This window comes from Podospora bellae-mahoneyi, chromosome 3 (assembly GCF_035222275.1).
Source record: "Podospora bellae-mahoneyi strain CBS 112042 chromosome 3, whole genome shotgun sequence".
Classification (NCBI taxonomy): domain Eukaryota; kingdom Fungi; phylum Ascomycota; class Sordariomycetes; order Sordariales; family Podosporaceae; genus Podospora; species Podospora bellae-mahoneyi.
The window spans coordinates 2,447,971-2,463,324 of NC_085882.1; the positions used below are offsets into that span (position 1 = coordinate 2,447,971).

The window sequence follows — 15,354 nt, forward strand, 5'->3', positions numbered from 1 at the left end:
GGAAGAAACACCACTCTGCCAGAATCGCGGAAATCTGGACGGTACTCCGAGGCACAAACTCGACACATTCCTGCTGTGTAACGATGCTCAGCACCACCACGAGAACCTGCTGGTGAGCGATGTCATCGACAAAGCGGTCGATACAAGCAATATCGCTAACCAGCAACGAATCCACCGGAGAAAACACATCGTGGAGTAGCGGGTTTAGATGCTGTCGCCCCTTACTCAGTCGACAAGAGGAGTCACGGAATGAAGATCTCGACAGGAGCACCTCGACGGGGGTTGAATCTCATAACCCCACCAAATTTGGACAGCCAATCATTAGATGGGGACCCTCCACAATAGGCTCTTGGCAAGTGGGGCCAGAGGCAGTTCGTCTCAATATCGACGTCATTCCGCCAGGTGTCGTCATTGGGAGCACGAGTACCCGGCCTCATGCAAGGATCCCTGACCAACTTTCCATTGGAGCCCAAAAACGTTTTGTCGACCGTTTGCATCGTGTGCGAGTTTTCCAGCGGATCGGTGGGGAGCCACGAGTGCTTTTATCGAGGATATCCATTTCCACCACCCACATCCCTCGTCTCTTTTGATACCGCAAGAATTTCCAAACTAGGCCGAGTTTGTTTCAACGACAACATGTAGTGTAGTCATGATGCCGTGTCAGAGAGGTGGTTGGTGGGATGCCAGTCCCTACACAATGCCGCAGTAGCTCCCACAGCCCGGATATCGGCACCGCCTGCATCTTTCTTCGGAGGAGGCGCTGGCTCGGCATCACACACGGCCAACAACACCACAATTATTACACCGCATGAGCGTATCTTTCGGAGGCTAGTTGAGGACTGGTGATCGTTTTCTACCCTTTCCATTTTTGATTATTCTATACTAGATCTCCGTACACCAACGGGAGCCAAGGCCGGGACGCCTGCACGTCTCCCGCAACAAAACGGAGGCTGGGAGCGCCCGCGGAATCCATCAACTGCAACTTCAGGTGCTTCCTTGCGTGCGACCGCCCGAATCGGCGGTCACACCATCATCGGAGCCGGACAGTGCTCCTGAGTTAGCTCCACAGATTCAGATGCAATGTGCCCTGACTGAGTAGTGATATAGAACGTGCCTCAGGCGTTGCCTGTGAGCCAACCTTTGAACCTGTCAGCCGTCCACACAGTGCTGATTCACTTCGGTCTGACGACGAGGACCAGATCGTGGCTTTGGAATCTTCGTCAGCTCCCATAGCAAGGGCATTGGCCAGCTCTGAGCTAATTAAATGCGGCCCTTTTCAGCTCATCTAATATCGTTTTGTCGCACTTAGGCGCCCGAAACATGTCCCAGGCGGACGGGTTTGAACGCCGCTGACAGAAAGAGCCGCTCTGAGCGACGATATCTATATCAACCGCCAAGGCTTCCTTGTAGTGTAATGATGACGTCCGTCCTCCACGAAACCCGAGACTCCCGGCCAGCATGCTCTAAGGATATACATATTCCTTCGAGACACTTCTATCAATCCTTCGCTCAGTTGTGCATCGGCGTGTCTTCGGTGTCTTGAGCAGCAGGACCTTTCGTTCCGGGGCTGTTGTTTGATCGAAGCGCCTCAGGCGCTAGACTACAGTATCTAGTATTTTCATGCTCGGACGACTTCATCTCGATAAGTGTCAGTCATTCTCGAGTTCGGGAAATGTGTACTCGGATATCGAAGAAACGGGCACCAGTGACGACAGCCTCCTGGGCGCGCCGTCTGTCCCCAATTCTGCCCTCCCAGCAAAAAAACTGCTCAACACCACAGAAAGTAAGTCGATCAGTAATTTCGGACCGGGAAGCTTCCGCTGCAAGTTTCAACCCCACGGCGAGAGAGCAAAAGTTCATGACTTGTTGGTTTTCCGAGAAAAGGGCGCGGAATAGTGGTACATACATAGAGAGAGAAAGTTCAGAGACATGTCAAGCCAGCCCCCCTTGTCTGACACCGGTTTTTTTTTCCTGTTTCCCTCCCTCAATCTGAGCGTTCTAGACCCTCGACTTGCATAGGGGACTGCATCGTGACACTCCCAAAACCTGTTTTTGTGCGTCAGGACAACATACATACATATCAGCAGTACGGTCCGGCCGGCTTTTTTTTTACCTCCTCACCACCAACGCACGCACTAATGGGTTAAGAAAAAGGAGCCTATCATGGCGATGGTACCCAAGAGATCAAAGCGTTTTGGGTTTGGTTCAAATCTTGGCACTAAGAGAGAGTATTGGAAGACAGACACAACAGGATGGGATGGGATTATAAGCAGAGCTAGAAGATTCCATGTTTAGAGAATCGGGGTTGCGAATATTCGCTCTCCCGAGAAACACCATCGTGTCCCGACATATTTCTATCGTGAAACAAGATACCTAACCGGCGGGCGGGGTTACATAAGGTACACATCAACAATCTTCTGATACCAAGATTTCCAAGACTACCAAGACTTGTTTGGTTAACACAAAAACCCTTTTTTTTTTTTTTTTTTTGCGGGGGTTGGTGCTGTCGGGGGCAGCTGATTTAATAGACATTTTTCTATATCCAGCTACATGTAAAAACCATATCTTTCTCTTTGCTCGCTTCCAAATTTGGGGGAAAACATGTTGTAAAATGACAATCATTAAGTGGGTATAGAAATAAGCAATCTTTCTGGGAACAGTTCCTACATGCAAGCTCACTGTTCTAGGCTGGGGATGTTGCCGGTCTTGTAAGCGGTTATCACTCCATGTATCTCTTGGACTGTTGCTCTTGAGAGGGAAAAGGCTCCCCGGAATGTCCAATCGCAGTGCAGCGGCACACGATAAGAAGAGGGAGGTTTGTTGTTGGGGGTTCTCAGTCAGCCGCCGGCCTGATTAAACCAGTACCGGGAGCATCGTCTTTTTGCCCCGGCCATATCGTGGTTGTGTTTAGGAGGGCTCCCAAGAGGCAATCCCGTTCAACTGAACTCTCCAGCCATTGATATGGACTGGATAGCAGTTTCGAAGGTCGACATGCGTGCCAACCACAAGGCCAACCAGCGCCCTGGAATGACATACACTTCACAAATCCTGCCCTGATATAAGCAGAGGAAAGTTTGCAAAACTCCAAAGCCAATAACCAGCAGAAAAAAAGAGTAGGGTATGTGAAGATGCCAGGGTAAAAAACTCGAAGCCACAATTGCTACCTGGCAAGCTTGACAAACGTAAAGACAGGTATGACACAACACAAACCAACGCCATGTCTCTTGCACATTCTAACAAGCTACTCCTTTCAAAGTAATACCTTCGAAGCAACGGTCAACAACCAAGCAGCATCATGCCAGCCACCCTCATTCTCCCTCGGCGGCGGGATACTCTCATCCACCATCGTCTTCATATTCTGCCCCTCCAGCCTCCTCAAGCATGACACCCTCCTCTCCATCTCATGCCTTGATCCCTCCCCATCCGTCGTCTCCCCATCATAATCATCCTCCGACTCCTCCTCATCGTCCTCCTCAACAGCAAAAAGCTTCACACCGAGCACATGGCCAAACCAAGACCCTACACCCCCGTTCCCAGTCCCCTTCACCAGCTTCCTCACGTACGCCTCATCTTCTGCCCCATCACCCGTGACAAACTCAGCGTCATCCACAGTGTAATTTTCTAGCTCCTCGTCAAAATTGACAAAATCCGGACCGGCAATCTCGTCGTCAGGGTTCTCCGCCACAGGAGTTGACCCCGGCCCATTAGAGTTGAAGTAATCCTCCACAAAGGTTGTCATCCTATGGCTGCTCCCGCCTGGCGTCATAGACCCAACCCGGGAGTGAGATCTGCTCCTAAAGCGGCTGTAGGCCGGGGAGGAGATGTTATCATCGTTGCCGTCAAGATGGACACTGCTTCTCCTAGAGGCGTGACGGGATAGGTGACGGGGGGTGTGCCGAGAGCCATAAACCAGCTCTTCTCTTTCCCTTGCGAGTTCCCGCTCAAAGGCTTCGTCTTCGGCGTCTTGAGGAGAGTGACCAGCCAAGGATGTGGACGAGGCGCGGGTGGAGAGCCAGGCTTGGCCTTTGGATTCCCGGGTTTCGAGGGAGATGATGGAGCCGCAGCGGAGGAGCCAGTCCGAGTCGGAGCGGTCGGTTTGTCTCAGCTGGTTTGGGTGGTGGGAGGAGCGGTGGCGTGGGGTGGTGGGGGAAGTGTGGAGGGAGGTTGAGCTTTGGCGATGGGAGGCACGGGACTGGTTGTGGGGGAGGTGGGAGGAGGATTTCGATTTTGCGAGGGAGACTGAGGATCGGGACTTGCGGGCGCCGGAGACGGAGGCGGAGCGGTTGTTGGGACCCGGGGAGCGGGAGAGGAGACGGGGGGTGGTAGGGGCGGATTTGCCTTGGAGGTAGGAGTAGGAGGTTACTGTTGGGGGAGCGGAGGTTGGGGTGGTGAGATCGTTGTCGTTGAGGATATCGTGGGCATCGTGAATAGGGAGTTTGGAGGTTAGAGGCGCGAGGGAGAGGTGGGTGAGGTTACCCGAGGATCGGGACTTGCGCCTGAAGGAAGAGTGTTGATTGTAGGCGACGTCCATGTTTTTGTTGGGGTAATGAGTTGTCGTCGTCTTCTAGCTGTCTAGTGGGTAGGTTATTAGAAGGCAATTGGAAGGCAAGAAAACGAACGTTGAATAACAACGAGTGAGAGAGAAGGGTGGAGTTTACCCCAGACTCCAGAAGCAAGTGATATATGAAGCGATTAAGTAGTTTCACAGTTGGGCGGTCAGTTGTCGGTGGTGGTGCGATTGGAAGGATGGGAAAGCTCTATCCCTTGTTTGTGGCACCCTGCACGCCTGATTCCTCAACAATTGCTGGCTTTCAAAGCTCTGGAACGCGTCCGGCTATGGTAGGGCGAGTTCTGATTCGCCCGTTTATTTAGAGCAATGGCCACCGCCACTGAAGCTTGAACGCCCTGGCAAAGGTACCAGCGACTTTTTAGTGGAAAATATTTTCCCGCGGTGTGCCGCTAAAGCAAGGCGGACTGTTTGGTACCCCGGTACAAGGCAAGCCACAGCCAATGACCGACCCCGCAGCTAAGCGCACTGACTCTAACATTTTGAGGCTGTTAAACCCTGGGCTCCCGAAAGCTTCAGTCTATGGAGGGGCATAGAGGGGCTATCAGCCATCAGTGTCATTGACTCTCTAGAACGGTGGTGATCTTTTCGAGGAGGACAAGCTTGTGAATAACCTTGAGACATCGAGTCACTCGGTCAAACTTGGCAGACGGATATCAAAGGCTGAAAAATACCGACAAAAATCAGCTAACTCGAGCTGCATGAGCATAGGCTTGAGCCCCTCAACTTACATACACACTACAACTCTTTTAAAATTTTCAGTCGCTTTTTTATTCACATTTTGCCACTTTTTCACTACGGAAATAGACGAGTGCTACCCTTCTGAACTACCCACTTCGTCCGCTCTCAGCTCTCACCACCTGGGCACCGGTGGCCGCCGAAAAGTCCCGAAAGAAGCTATATCCTGATAATGATCGCACCACTACGGTGCTAAAACCAGCGATTGACTCATACCCAAAACTCATACCAAGAAAAGAGTTTTGACCGGACGAGATGCGGAACTTGCGCAACATCGGCCACAGCGTCTTCAGGAATCCCGTCCCGGATTCTCCCTTTCCTACCGCCGCCTCGGCTTCGGCCCCCTTCTCGGCATCGTGTTGGGATGTCTCCAGGGATGAGGTGATTGTTGCCCGTGGCCCAACCACCCATGATGCCCGGATCGAACTCTCGAGGGTGGTGAAGCACACTCATGAGCGTCCCCCTTGTCACTTGTAAGATACATATTCATCATTTTCATGTTAAAACAAGCATATAATCTAAGACTGCAATTTCTATGACATAGAAAATCAAAAAACATCGCAACATGGGATGCACTTTGCCCAAACGAAGATGGCAGTCCAGATGTTATCCGGAGTATACACTACTTCAGCGACACATTGACAACATGTGTCATCATGGCCGGCGGTGACATTGTCACTGTTACTGAAGACGAAGAAACTGCCGCTGGTGAAGCGCACATTGAGATCGTAGGCACATTGTCGCCCTCTATCTCGGCTGCTCGCTGGTCACCAGATGAAGAGCTACTTGCCATCGCAACAGGGGATGCCAAGGTGTTCTTCATGAGCCGGAGCTTCGATGTTATTTCAGAGGTTGTCCTCAGCGAAGAGGACTTGAGACTGTCAAAGCATGTCTCTGTCGGATGGGGCAAGAAGGAGACTCAGTTTATCGGCAAGGGCGCCAAGGCCAAGGGACTTCGAGACCCTACTATTCCGGAGAAGGTAGACGAGGGCACCTTGAGCTCAAACGATGATGGGCGGTGCACGATCAGTTGGAGAGGTGATGGTGCGTATGTTGCTGTCAACTTCCTTCAGCAAGGACAACGACGTGTGATCCGGGTGTACAACCGTGATGGTGAGTTGGACAGTGTCAGTGAACCCGTGGATGGGCTTGAGGGCGCTCTGAGTTGGCGGCCCGAGGGAAATCTCATGGCCGGGATTCAGCGTCTCTCTGACCGTATTGACGTTGTGTTCTTTGAAAGAAATGGCCTGCGCCATGGGCAGTTCACATTTCGAGCGCCCCAGGACGCCCCTGATGTGGCTGCAGAGCTGGCGCTTGAGTGGAACTCGGACTCAACCGTTCTAGCTGTTATCATGAAGGATAGAGTACAGCTATGGACTACAGGCAACTACCACTGGTATCTGAAACAAGAGTTCCTCTGTGGTGACGGTGGTAGCAAGTACCACCAGAGTCCAAAGTTTGCCTGGCATGCAGAGAAACCACTGTTGTGTGTTGCGGCGACAGCAGGTAAGATAACCTCTCTACCCCCTATATTCTCCTCGGTTGTCTCACAAGTTGTGTAGGCAAAGTACTTGTCAACGAGTACATTTTCACCATCGCCCGTGGGCCGGGAGTTTCTCCTCACGACTTCGGAGCTGTTGCCGTAATTGACGGTCAGACGCTCAAATTCACTCCTTTCCGGACGGCTAATGTGCCTCCTCCGATGGCCTTTGACGAACTCGAAGTCGAGTCTCCTATTATTGACGTTACAATCGGACGGGATTGCAACTCGATGGCCGTGCTGCACCGAGCTGGTGTTAGCTTCTTCGAGCTTATCATCCAGGGACCACGGATGCTAGCCCCGAAGCTTGCCTCTACGGCTTCCTTTAGGAAGACACATGCCCAGTTATACGAGGAACATGTACTTCAGGTTGGCCTGTCTGGCTCAAATGAGGTTCACGTTCTTCAAATGTCGGAAGACATGGAGATTGTCAGGCACACATTTGAAGGCACACAAACAAACGAACACGGGTGGCAAAAGACGGATGCAACTTCCATCACAACCATTACAACACCTATAGTGCCACCAGTTGTCGAGGAAGATGGAGTCATTGCTCAGGATTGGCGTGGCAGACTGAGCAGAATCATTGAAGGAGAACACCTCCCGCTTCCTGCCGAGTTTGCCAACTTCTTGCCCTGGACAAGTTACATTACACATTCAGGCGAGTTCCTGGCTTTTGGACAGGCTCGGAATGGCTACCTCTACTGCAACTCGACGCTACTGGCCAGGAACTGTACTTCTTTTGTTGTTACCAAGCATCATCTCATCTTCACGACTACCAACCACTTCGTCAAGTTTGTTCACTTGGCTACGGAAGAAGAGCTTGAAGTTCCCCAGGACGACCCCGAGAATGACGAACGATGCCGGAGTATCGAGCGGGGAGGCAGGCTGGTCGTTGCCATGCCCAGTAGGATGAGCATTGTGCTTCAGATGCCTCGTGGCAATCTTGAGACAATTTATCCCCGGGCTATGGTTTTGTCCGGCATCCGCGACCTTATCGAGGCCAAGAACTATGGCGCTGCTTTTGCGACATGCCGCACTCAGCGTGTGGATATGAACCTGCTCTATGATCACCGACCGGAGCAGTTCCTGGAGCATGTCGGCTTGTTCTTGGAGCAGGTGAAGGATACGGCCAACATTGACTTGTTCTTGTCCACTCTCAAGTAAGTTTCTTGAGTCTTTCAGAATCATCTGATACCGTTTGCTGACTTTGTTTAGGGAGGAGGATGTCACCCGGACTATGTACAAGGACACCAAGGCTGGCTCAGCTCCGCAGTCGCAAGAAGCTCAAACGGCTGCTAAAGAAAGCAAGATCAACAAGATCTGTGATGCTGTTTTGGCAAAGCTCAAGACCCAGAAGAACGCCAACCTCCAAAACATCATCACAGCGCATGTGTGCAAGAACCCACCAGCCCTCGATGATGGCTTGCGCGTGGTTGCCGATCTTATGCAAGAACATGAGGCACTAGCCGAACGTGCTGTTGAGCACATTTGCTTCCTGGTAGATGTCAACAGACTCTACGACCACGCGCTCGGTTTGTACAATCTCGAACTTACTTTGCTGGTTGCCCAGCAGTCTCAACGTGATCCCAGAGAGTATCTCCCATTTATTCAAGAACTTCACAAAATGCCAGAGCTCCAGCGAAAGTACACAATCGACGACAAGCTCGGGAACCACGAGAAAGCCCTGGACCATCTTAAGGCTCTTGGCGATTTCGAGGAGGTGAAGACGTACACCGTCAAGCACAAGCTCTACCAGCACGCCTTGAGCATCTACCGTCACGACGAGCAGCACCACCGCGTGATTACCGACCTCTTCGCCGCCCACCTCAAGTCTATCTCCCAGTTTAAGGAAGCCGGCCTAGCCTACGAGTCACTCAACAGCTACCACGAAGCCACAGACTGTTACCTCAAAGCGGGCGCCGCCTGCTGGCGCGAATGCCTCTACGTTGCCCAGCAGCAAGACCCGCCCATCACCGCGCAGCGACTAGAAGAAGTAGCAAGCGACCTTGCCGACGCCCTCCGCGAAGCAAAGGACTATGCCGCCGCGGCAACAATTCACATGGAGTACCTCTCTTCTATCGAATCCGCCATCCAATCCCTTTGCAAGGGCTACCTCTTTGCCGATGCGCTCCGACTTGTCGCCCGGCACAAGCGACGTGACCTTCTTGAGAGCCATATTGACAGCGGCCTCGCGGATGCCTTCTCCTCCAGCATTGAGTTCTTGGCTGATTGCAAAGCCCAACTCAAGGCGCAAGTTCCGCGCATCCTTGAGCTCCGCAAGAAGGCAAAGGAGGACCCGCTGGCGTTTTACGAGGGGGAGAACCCCTTTGGGAGCAAGAACGCGGATGGTTATGACATCCCGGATGATATCTCTATTGCTGCTAGCTCGAGGGCGACGACGAGTGCGTCGATGTTTACGAGGTATACCGGCAAGGCTGGGAGCGTGGGGACTGTTGGCTCCAATGTCTCGAGAGCAACAAGCAAAAACAGGAGGAGGGAGGAGAAGAAGAGGGCGAGGGGGAGGAAGGGGACGGTTTATGAGGAGGAGTATTTGGTTAATAGTGTCAGGAGGTTGGTGGAGAGGGTGGAGGGGACGAAGGGGGAGGTGGAGAGGTTGGTCTTTGGGTTGGTGAGGAGGGATATGCAGGAGCGGGCAAGGGTTATTGAGGAGGCGATGGGGGTTGTGCTGGAGGGGTGTAGGCAGGCTGTTGGGGAGGTTTGGCCGCAGGAGGAGAAACAGCAAGTTGAGGGTGAAGGGGAGGATGGAGAGGGGTGGAGGCCGGTGGGCGGTGATGGGGTGCTGTTTGAGAGTTTGGAGGCTATGAGGGCTAAGCAAACGGCGCCGGTGGTGACGGGGTTCGAGAAGTTGGCACTTTTGGGGGGAAAGAAGTGAGCGGTGGTTGGGATGTAGGAGGTATGGATTAAAATTGGGGCTAAAAGCATTTGCATTGGTTGTTTAGGAAACAGGAGTAAGATAGGGTAGGCATAGCTCATGAAACGATGTTTTGTACATTCACAATGCCTAGCTGTATAGTATGGCCTTATGCTTCGGGATGGGGTATATGATTCCCCTGATTTCGACGCCACAAAACCTTGTTCTTTGTCTATCTCTTCCCAACAAGGCACGTAAACATTACCCCTTTTCAAAACCAACAAGCAAGGCAAAGGAAACAGATTTTTACCCGCGGTCATACTTCTCAGCGGCCATAGGCAAGAAAACTCACTCTATTGCCTTCAATCTTTTATTCACATATGGACATGACAAATTCTCAAATACAGAGCCAAACGGGTACGCTACGTTTCATGACAAAGTGCTTCTCTTGCATCGCCCATGCCATGCTAGCTCTATCTACCCATCGCTACCCCTACGTACCTATATTCTAGGCAAATTCTTCAACAACCCCACAAGAAACAGCATCAGTGGTTTAGTGGTAAAATCCATCGTTGCCATCGATGGGCCCCGTGTTCGATTCACGGCTGATGCATATTATCCCAAAACTTCCGCAGAAGTTCATGTGTTCTTTTGGACTTTTTTACACATTTTGTCCCATGTGTTTTGAAACATATCTGGTTCTTGGTCAAGAATGAATAGACAGCTAGTCACATGACCGACTCACTTTTTGGAGTGAGCTCTGTGCCCACCTGTTTGGCTGAGTCATCAGTCCAACATCGTCTTAACCTCCGTGGTAGGACCACGAAACAGCACCAAATTGACCGGGGCACTCTTCATGCTTTAAGCCGAGCAATCACCACTCCATCTCTTAAGACCAGAGGTCAAGGTTTCATATTGGAGACACCCATCTCTCAGAAACACACTGCAGTCTCGGCAGTATCAACCGTTGAGGATCCAATACTTTTTATTCGGGCAGACAGAAGTTATCTAAGCGTTTCTTCGAACACTCAGGCTTGAGGGTAGAATCAATCGCCCGCTTCCGGCCGATGAAGTTATACCCGACGCCGGAGTACCGGAAGCCGTTGGACCGGTTGCAGATGAAGTTGCCCCCGTTGTTGCCCGAGATAGTCTGGAGGCGGTTGCACTGGCCGTTGTCGTAGCCGCGGCACTGGATGTTCCAGCCCTGCTGGATGCCGCGGACGGCGACGGACTGGTAGGGGCTTCCGTTGGCGGTGGTGCCGCAGCAGGTGTTGGGGTTGATGCCGTTGCAGCAGAGGGCGTTGGAGCCGCCGCAGTTGTTGTCGGTGTGGAGGTAGAGGTCGATGGCCGAGGCCGAGGCGGCGAGGGTAAGGAGGGTGGCGAGGAACTTCATGCTGATGGCTGGGGGTTGGTGGTGGTGGTTTTTGTTCGTTGAAGGCTGGTGATGATGATGATGATGATGATGATGATGATGATGATGATGATGATGATGATGATGATGATGATGATGATGATGATGATGATGATGATGTTGATGAGATGAAGGCCGGTGGTGAAGAGGTAGAATGAGGTGGTTTGAAGTGGGGAGATGGCCCTTCTTTATACCCGTCGAGAGTTGCCCATCTCGCCAGATGAGGTTTGGTTGAAGGACTTTCATCTATTTCCAATACCCATCTCTCGGACTTGGTTACACACATCAAAGGGGACTTGAATGTATCTCGACCATGGAGCTGACGCTCATCCATGCCCTGCAGAGTCAACGCATCTCGGACTCTGAGACCCTCCAGTCACCACATCACAGGACAGTTTGCAATGTTCTCAGCCAGCCCATGCTCGTAACACGGCCCGGTCGTATTACCAACAATGCGAATATAATACAGACGAAGAGCTCTTCAGCGTCAAAAGGGCTGTGGTGGTGTTTCTTAACAGAAGTGGCTCGATCAATCTAACAATTACCGGAAATCAACTCATCAATTCCTCCCTCAACAACCAACACATCTCAAATCTTAATCTCTAACACGCAAGAAAACTTCTGATAATATTTCTTATGTCCCAAAACAGAACTGCCCATCAACTGTTCATATGGTGACACAAACACAACCAAGAGAACCGATCATGATACTTCTTGTGCCCCAAAACAAACACTCGCGGAATACCTATATGGTAGTACAAACCCAACTCGGATTCTTACCGCGAGTATGGTAGCCAGACAATGAGGCTCTTTTCCTCAACAGCAACAACAATCCAATCACACTCTATGCTGTCTTTGTACCACCTGCAATGTTTAGTTAGACTATCCAATATTGCCAAATGTAGGTATAGTCCCCCAAACAAGGTCCGAGGCTAAGAAGTCCGAGAGAGTCCAGTAGTTATGATACTACCGGCATGCATGGCAGCCTGGACTAATCAGTATGACCTTTTTTGAGGCTCGGCAAGTAGAGCTTCGAAAGATATGTCCATAAAGAGCTGGCCCGGTCGTCATATATGAGGTAAGTGCACCACACGGCGCCTGAGCCAGTTTGATTGAGACTGGTAGCGAGCGGGCTTGAAAGGAAGATATCAACGGACATCTGAGGTATGCAGCATGGATGTGCCTGTAGGGAATTTTTTTTCTTTTCAAAAACTACGCCTGACCCAGGCAGGCGTGGAGTAAGGCTCTGCTGGTGAGAGGATAGCTACCTAGTGAAGAGGGTGGGAAGTGGTGAAAAAAAGGAAGTAGGACACAGGAGGACAGTGGAACGCCGCCCAACATCAAGGAGGAGTGGAACCATTCTCCAATCGGTAAAAGTATCTGCGGGTTTCTTGCCTCCCCTCTTTGTACTTGGTTGCGAGCTTTCCCTCAATATACTATCTTTGAATCGAGAGACTAAATAAACCCAAGTTAGTAGTAGCCAGCCTGCCAGTCTGACAGGATAATGTATATCCTGTCCTAACCCATGATGTGTGAAACCTTCTCTCGGACCAAACTTTCCAGGTTGATATTGCCAAAGCAGCAAGAATGTCCAAGTAAGGGCGCTTTCAACCCCTCCTACTACTGTGTATGTTGGTCAGCAGTTGAACAGAGAGTGTGAGCCCACCAACTACACAAAGGATAAGACAGCCTTGTGCAACAACGCCGAAGAACAGCTGGGACGCTCCTTTGATTTTGAGACCTTCTATATAACCTCATCATCTACATCCCCCTCTCACATACGACCATAGGCAGTTGAATACACGGGATCCCGTCCGCTCTCCCCTAGTTAAGCAATTGACCGCCAGACTAGTACTCAGGTGGGTGACCACTGGGGAATCCCTGGTGTTGTATGTTTTTGCCGGTGTCATTTTTTGTTGATTTTTGGTGGTCATTGTTGTGGGTTGTGGTGGAGATTTTTATTTGTTTGGAAATGCACCGCCGAAAGTCTTGGCAAAAAGTGTTCAGATATTTTTTTGGGTAGCGGCAGTTGAATGGTCCAACTGCCAGCCACCCGGGACCAGCTGTGACAGTTGGGAACCAATCGGTCATTTCCCTTGATCAGAGGTGATTGGCCTGTGAGTGACGGATGCAGCAAAAAGGGGACAGGGACATGCAGGATGTGGATAGGATAAACTGTTATCAAGTATCAGCAGTGGCATTGCGTGGTGGTCGCATAAGAAACAGCTGCGATATTCCCATCTCGAGCCGTTCCAGATAGAGCACGGTGCACCTTAGGATGAAAACAAGATCCCCGCTCGCATAAACTTCTTCGGTCGCTTTTAGAACCCGTCGTCGAATTTGCGGGGCATCCAACGGTTTTACAGAGTTACTTTGTCGTCGTCGGTCGGACCGTGGTGTGGAGTGTGCTTTGGACCATGTCCGCGTTTGATGTTTCGATGGTGTCGCCCAAACCCGAGGCGGATCACACTCTGCGTTTGGCGTCTGGCGTCAAGATTGCCTACAAGACAAGTTGAAATGAGGGTTGGTATCATGATTCCGGCGTGCACACCTTCAAGTTTGACACGCCTGATCCTACCCACTCACACGTGCCTGTTGATCGATTGCTATGGAAGGATTAGTCGAACCGGGGGAGCTTCCGGGGCCCATGAGCCTTGCCCCCGGCTCGCCCGGAGTCCGGGCTTCCTCAAGACGGGCTAGCTCTATCCATAGACCCAACCACCGGCCCCTCGGTAAAAGCGCCGAGGAGGGGCAGACATCATGGTTTAAGATTTTGGAGGGGTTGGGAAACCTGATGGGGTAGTGAAGAATCTGGTAATGACGGGATTCGCAGAGATGATCTGTTGTCCTTGGGACATCTTCTAGTCACCATGTGATTTGATGGCTTGGTAGGACGATGCACCACGTTCACCGCCAACGGCGGCAAGAGTCGATATAAAAATCTGCCGCTGGAACGGGCCCAGCCAACCTGAGCGTCTGCTGTTTCTCGTCCTGATATTCATGGTATTTCTTTTGCCTCGAGCTGGGTTTCAGCTTGTGGTGCCGTCAACCCACTGCCTTGGTAGCTAGCGGCTGGAGGCGAGGCTGAAGTAGGTAGCGCCGCCTTCGCGCCGTGGTGTCTTGTCGTTTGTGTCATTGAGCGTCATGGCAGTCTATTTGCAGCTCGCAGACATTCAAAGCGGTTGAATGCAACAGTACAACCTTCGTGACGCAGTTCTGAGTAAATTCTCACAACCTCCTGCGCGCTGCGAGCAGGTTCTGTTGGTAAAATCGAGTTCAGGCTGTTCCACTTTGTAGACATCTCCAATCATGACCATGATGAGCCTGCGGTGCCACCACTCTCGGATTGGGGTTGATGGCTTATTGGACGTCGCACAGACACACCCTTGAGGAAATCGGGAAAACCGGACTCGAACATGGCTGTTGAACCAGGGAAAACCTGTGTGTAGCTGGTACTTCGGAGATTAACACAACATATCGGAATCTCGAGGTAGGACAGATAAAGCTCTAGGTTTCTAGAACGTCAGAAACGTAGCGTGTAGCCTAACGGGACACCCAAGAGACGCCAAAAAGGCTGATTCGACGTCCAAAAAGGAAGCGTACCTGCACATCCAATCCGCTGCCACCTACAACCATCCAGCTGCAGGCTGTTGAGATGGATGAAACATGCGTCTGGCTCTCGGGAGACAGGCACCGTACATTACGACGGTAGACCGTCACGCCGTCCGCCAGAATTGCGCTGCTCCGAGATTGGTAATCATGATGAGAGGTCAGCGGGATGCCGAGAGACCGCACGGCGGTTGTCTCATTTGAGCAGCTCCATCAATATCAAGAGGGCATCGTGTGGTGGTGAAAATGGGGTGAAATGGCGGCTTGGCAGAAGACGACTTGTGATCGGGAAAGGAAGCCAGGGTGAGCGTGTGGAGCCCGAAACGTGAACTGGTAAATTAGTGCGAGGCATTATTGGGAACGCCTTTTCTCGATTGTCTGGTGAAATCTGGCATCGTCGATGTGCAGAGGGTGTGCAAATTCTCTGGAAGCAGGGCAGCATGATGATGGGTTGCAGTTCCTGAAACATGAGAGCTTGATGAAAGCTCCCGCTCCCGCCCATCCTGCCTCTGTCCCGCTGAGAATCCAGCCTACCTTTTGGGGCAGCCAAGGCCGGCAAACAAGTCGGGTTTGGCAACGGACCCTTTTGAATTTCACCCCAATACCGTCACAAA

The 15,354-nt window shown here is 51.6% G+C and overlaps 3 protein-coding genes and 1 non-coding gene across 4 annotated transcripts; 2 read left to right on the plus strand and 2 right to left on the minus strand.

The window, feature by feature from the left end:
- Positions 1–3,250: 3,250 nt before the first annotated feature.
- Positions 3,251–4,531, minus strand: QC761_307210 (uncharacterized protein; the record flags this gene model as incomplete). Its single annotated transcript, XM_062877861.1, has 1 exon — positions 3,251–4,531. One exon carries the CDS (start codon positions 4,529–4,531, stop codon positions 3,251–3,253), a length of 1,281 nt encoding a protein of 426 aa, XP_062733678.1.
- A 477-nt stretch (positions 4,532–5,008) lies between these two features.
- On the plus strand, positions 5,009–9,837 carry ELP1 (putative elongator complex protein 1). The gene is made up of 4 exons (XM_062877862.1): positions 5,009–5,778; positions 5,850–6,811; positions 6,868–8,008; positions 8,064–9,837. Exons 1-4 carry the CDS (start codon positions 5,561–5,563, stop codon positions 9,739–9,741), a joined length of 3,999 nt encoding a protein of 1,332 aa, XP_062733679.1. The 5' UTR covers positions 5,009–5,560; the 3' UTR covers positions 9,742–9,837.
- A 425-nt stretch (positions 9,838–10,262) lies between these two features.
- On the plus strand, positions 10,263–10,333 carry QC761_0055470. Its single transcript has one exon. It is a non-coding gene; the product is annotated as a tRNA-Gly (tRNA).
- A 372-nt stretch (positions 10,334–10,705) lies between these two features.
- Positions 10,706–11,113, minus strand: QC761_307225 (uncharacterized protein; the record flags this gene model as incomplete). Its single annotated transcript, XM_062877863.1, has 1 exon — positions 10,706–11,113. One exon carries the CDS (start codon positions 11,111–11,113, stop codon positions 10,706–10,708), a length of 408 nt encoding a protein of 135 aa, XP_062733680.1.
- Between the last annotated feature and the right edge of the window lie 4,241 nt (positions 11,114–15,354).

Bases quoted from the DNA above. Each gene is read 5' to 3' on its own strand.
- ELP1 (XM_062877862.1), top strand. From the start codon at position 5,561: ATGCGGAACTTGCGCAACATCGGCCACAGCGTCTTCAGGAATCCCGTC. The intron at 5,779-5,849 runs GTAAGATACATA...TCTATGACATAG, and splicing joins GAGCGTCCCCCTTGTCACTT to AAAATCAAAAAACATCGCAA. The intron at 6,812-6,867 runs GTAAGATAACCT...CAAGTTGTGTAG, and splicing joins GTGTGTTGCGGCGACAGCAG to GCAAAGTACTTGTCAACGAG.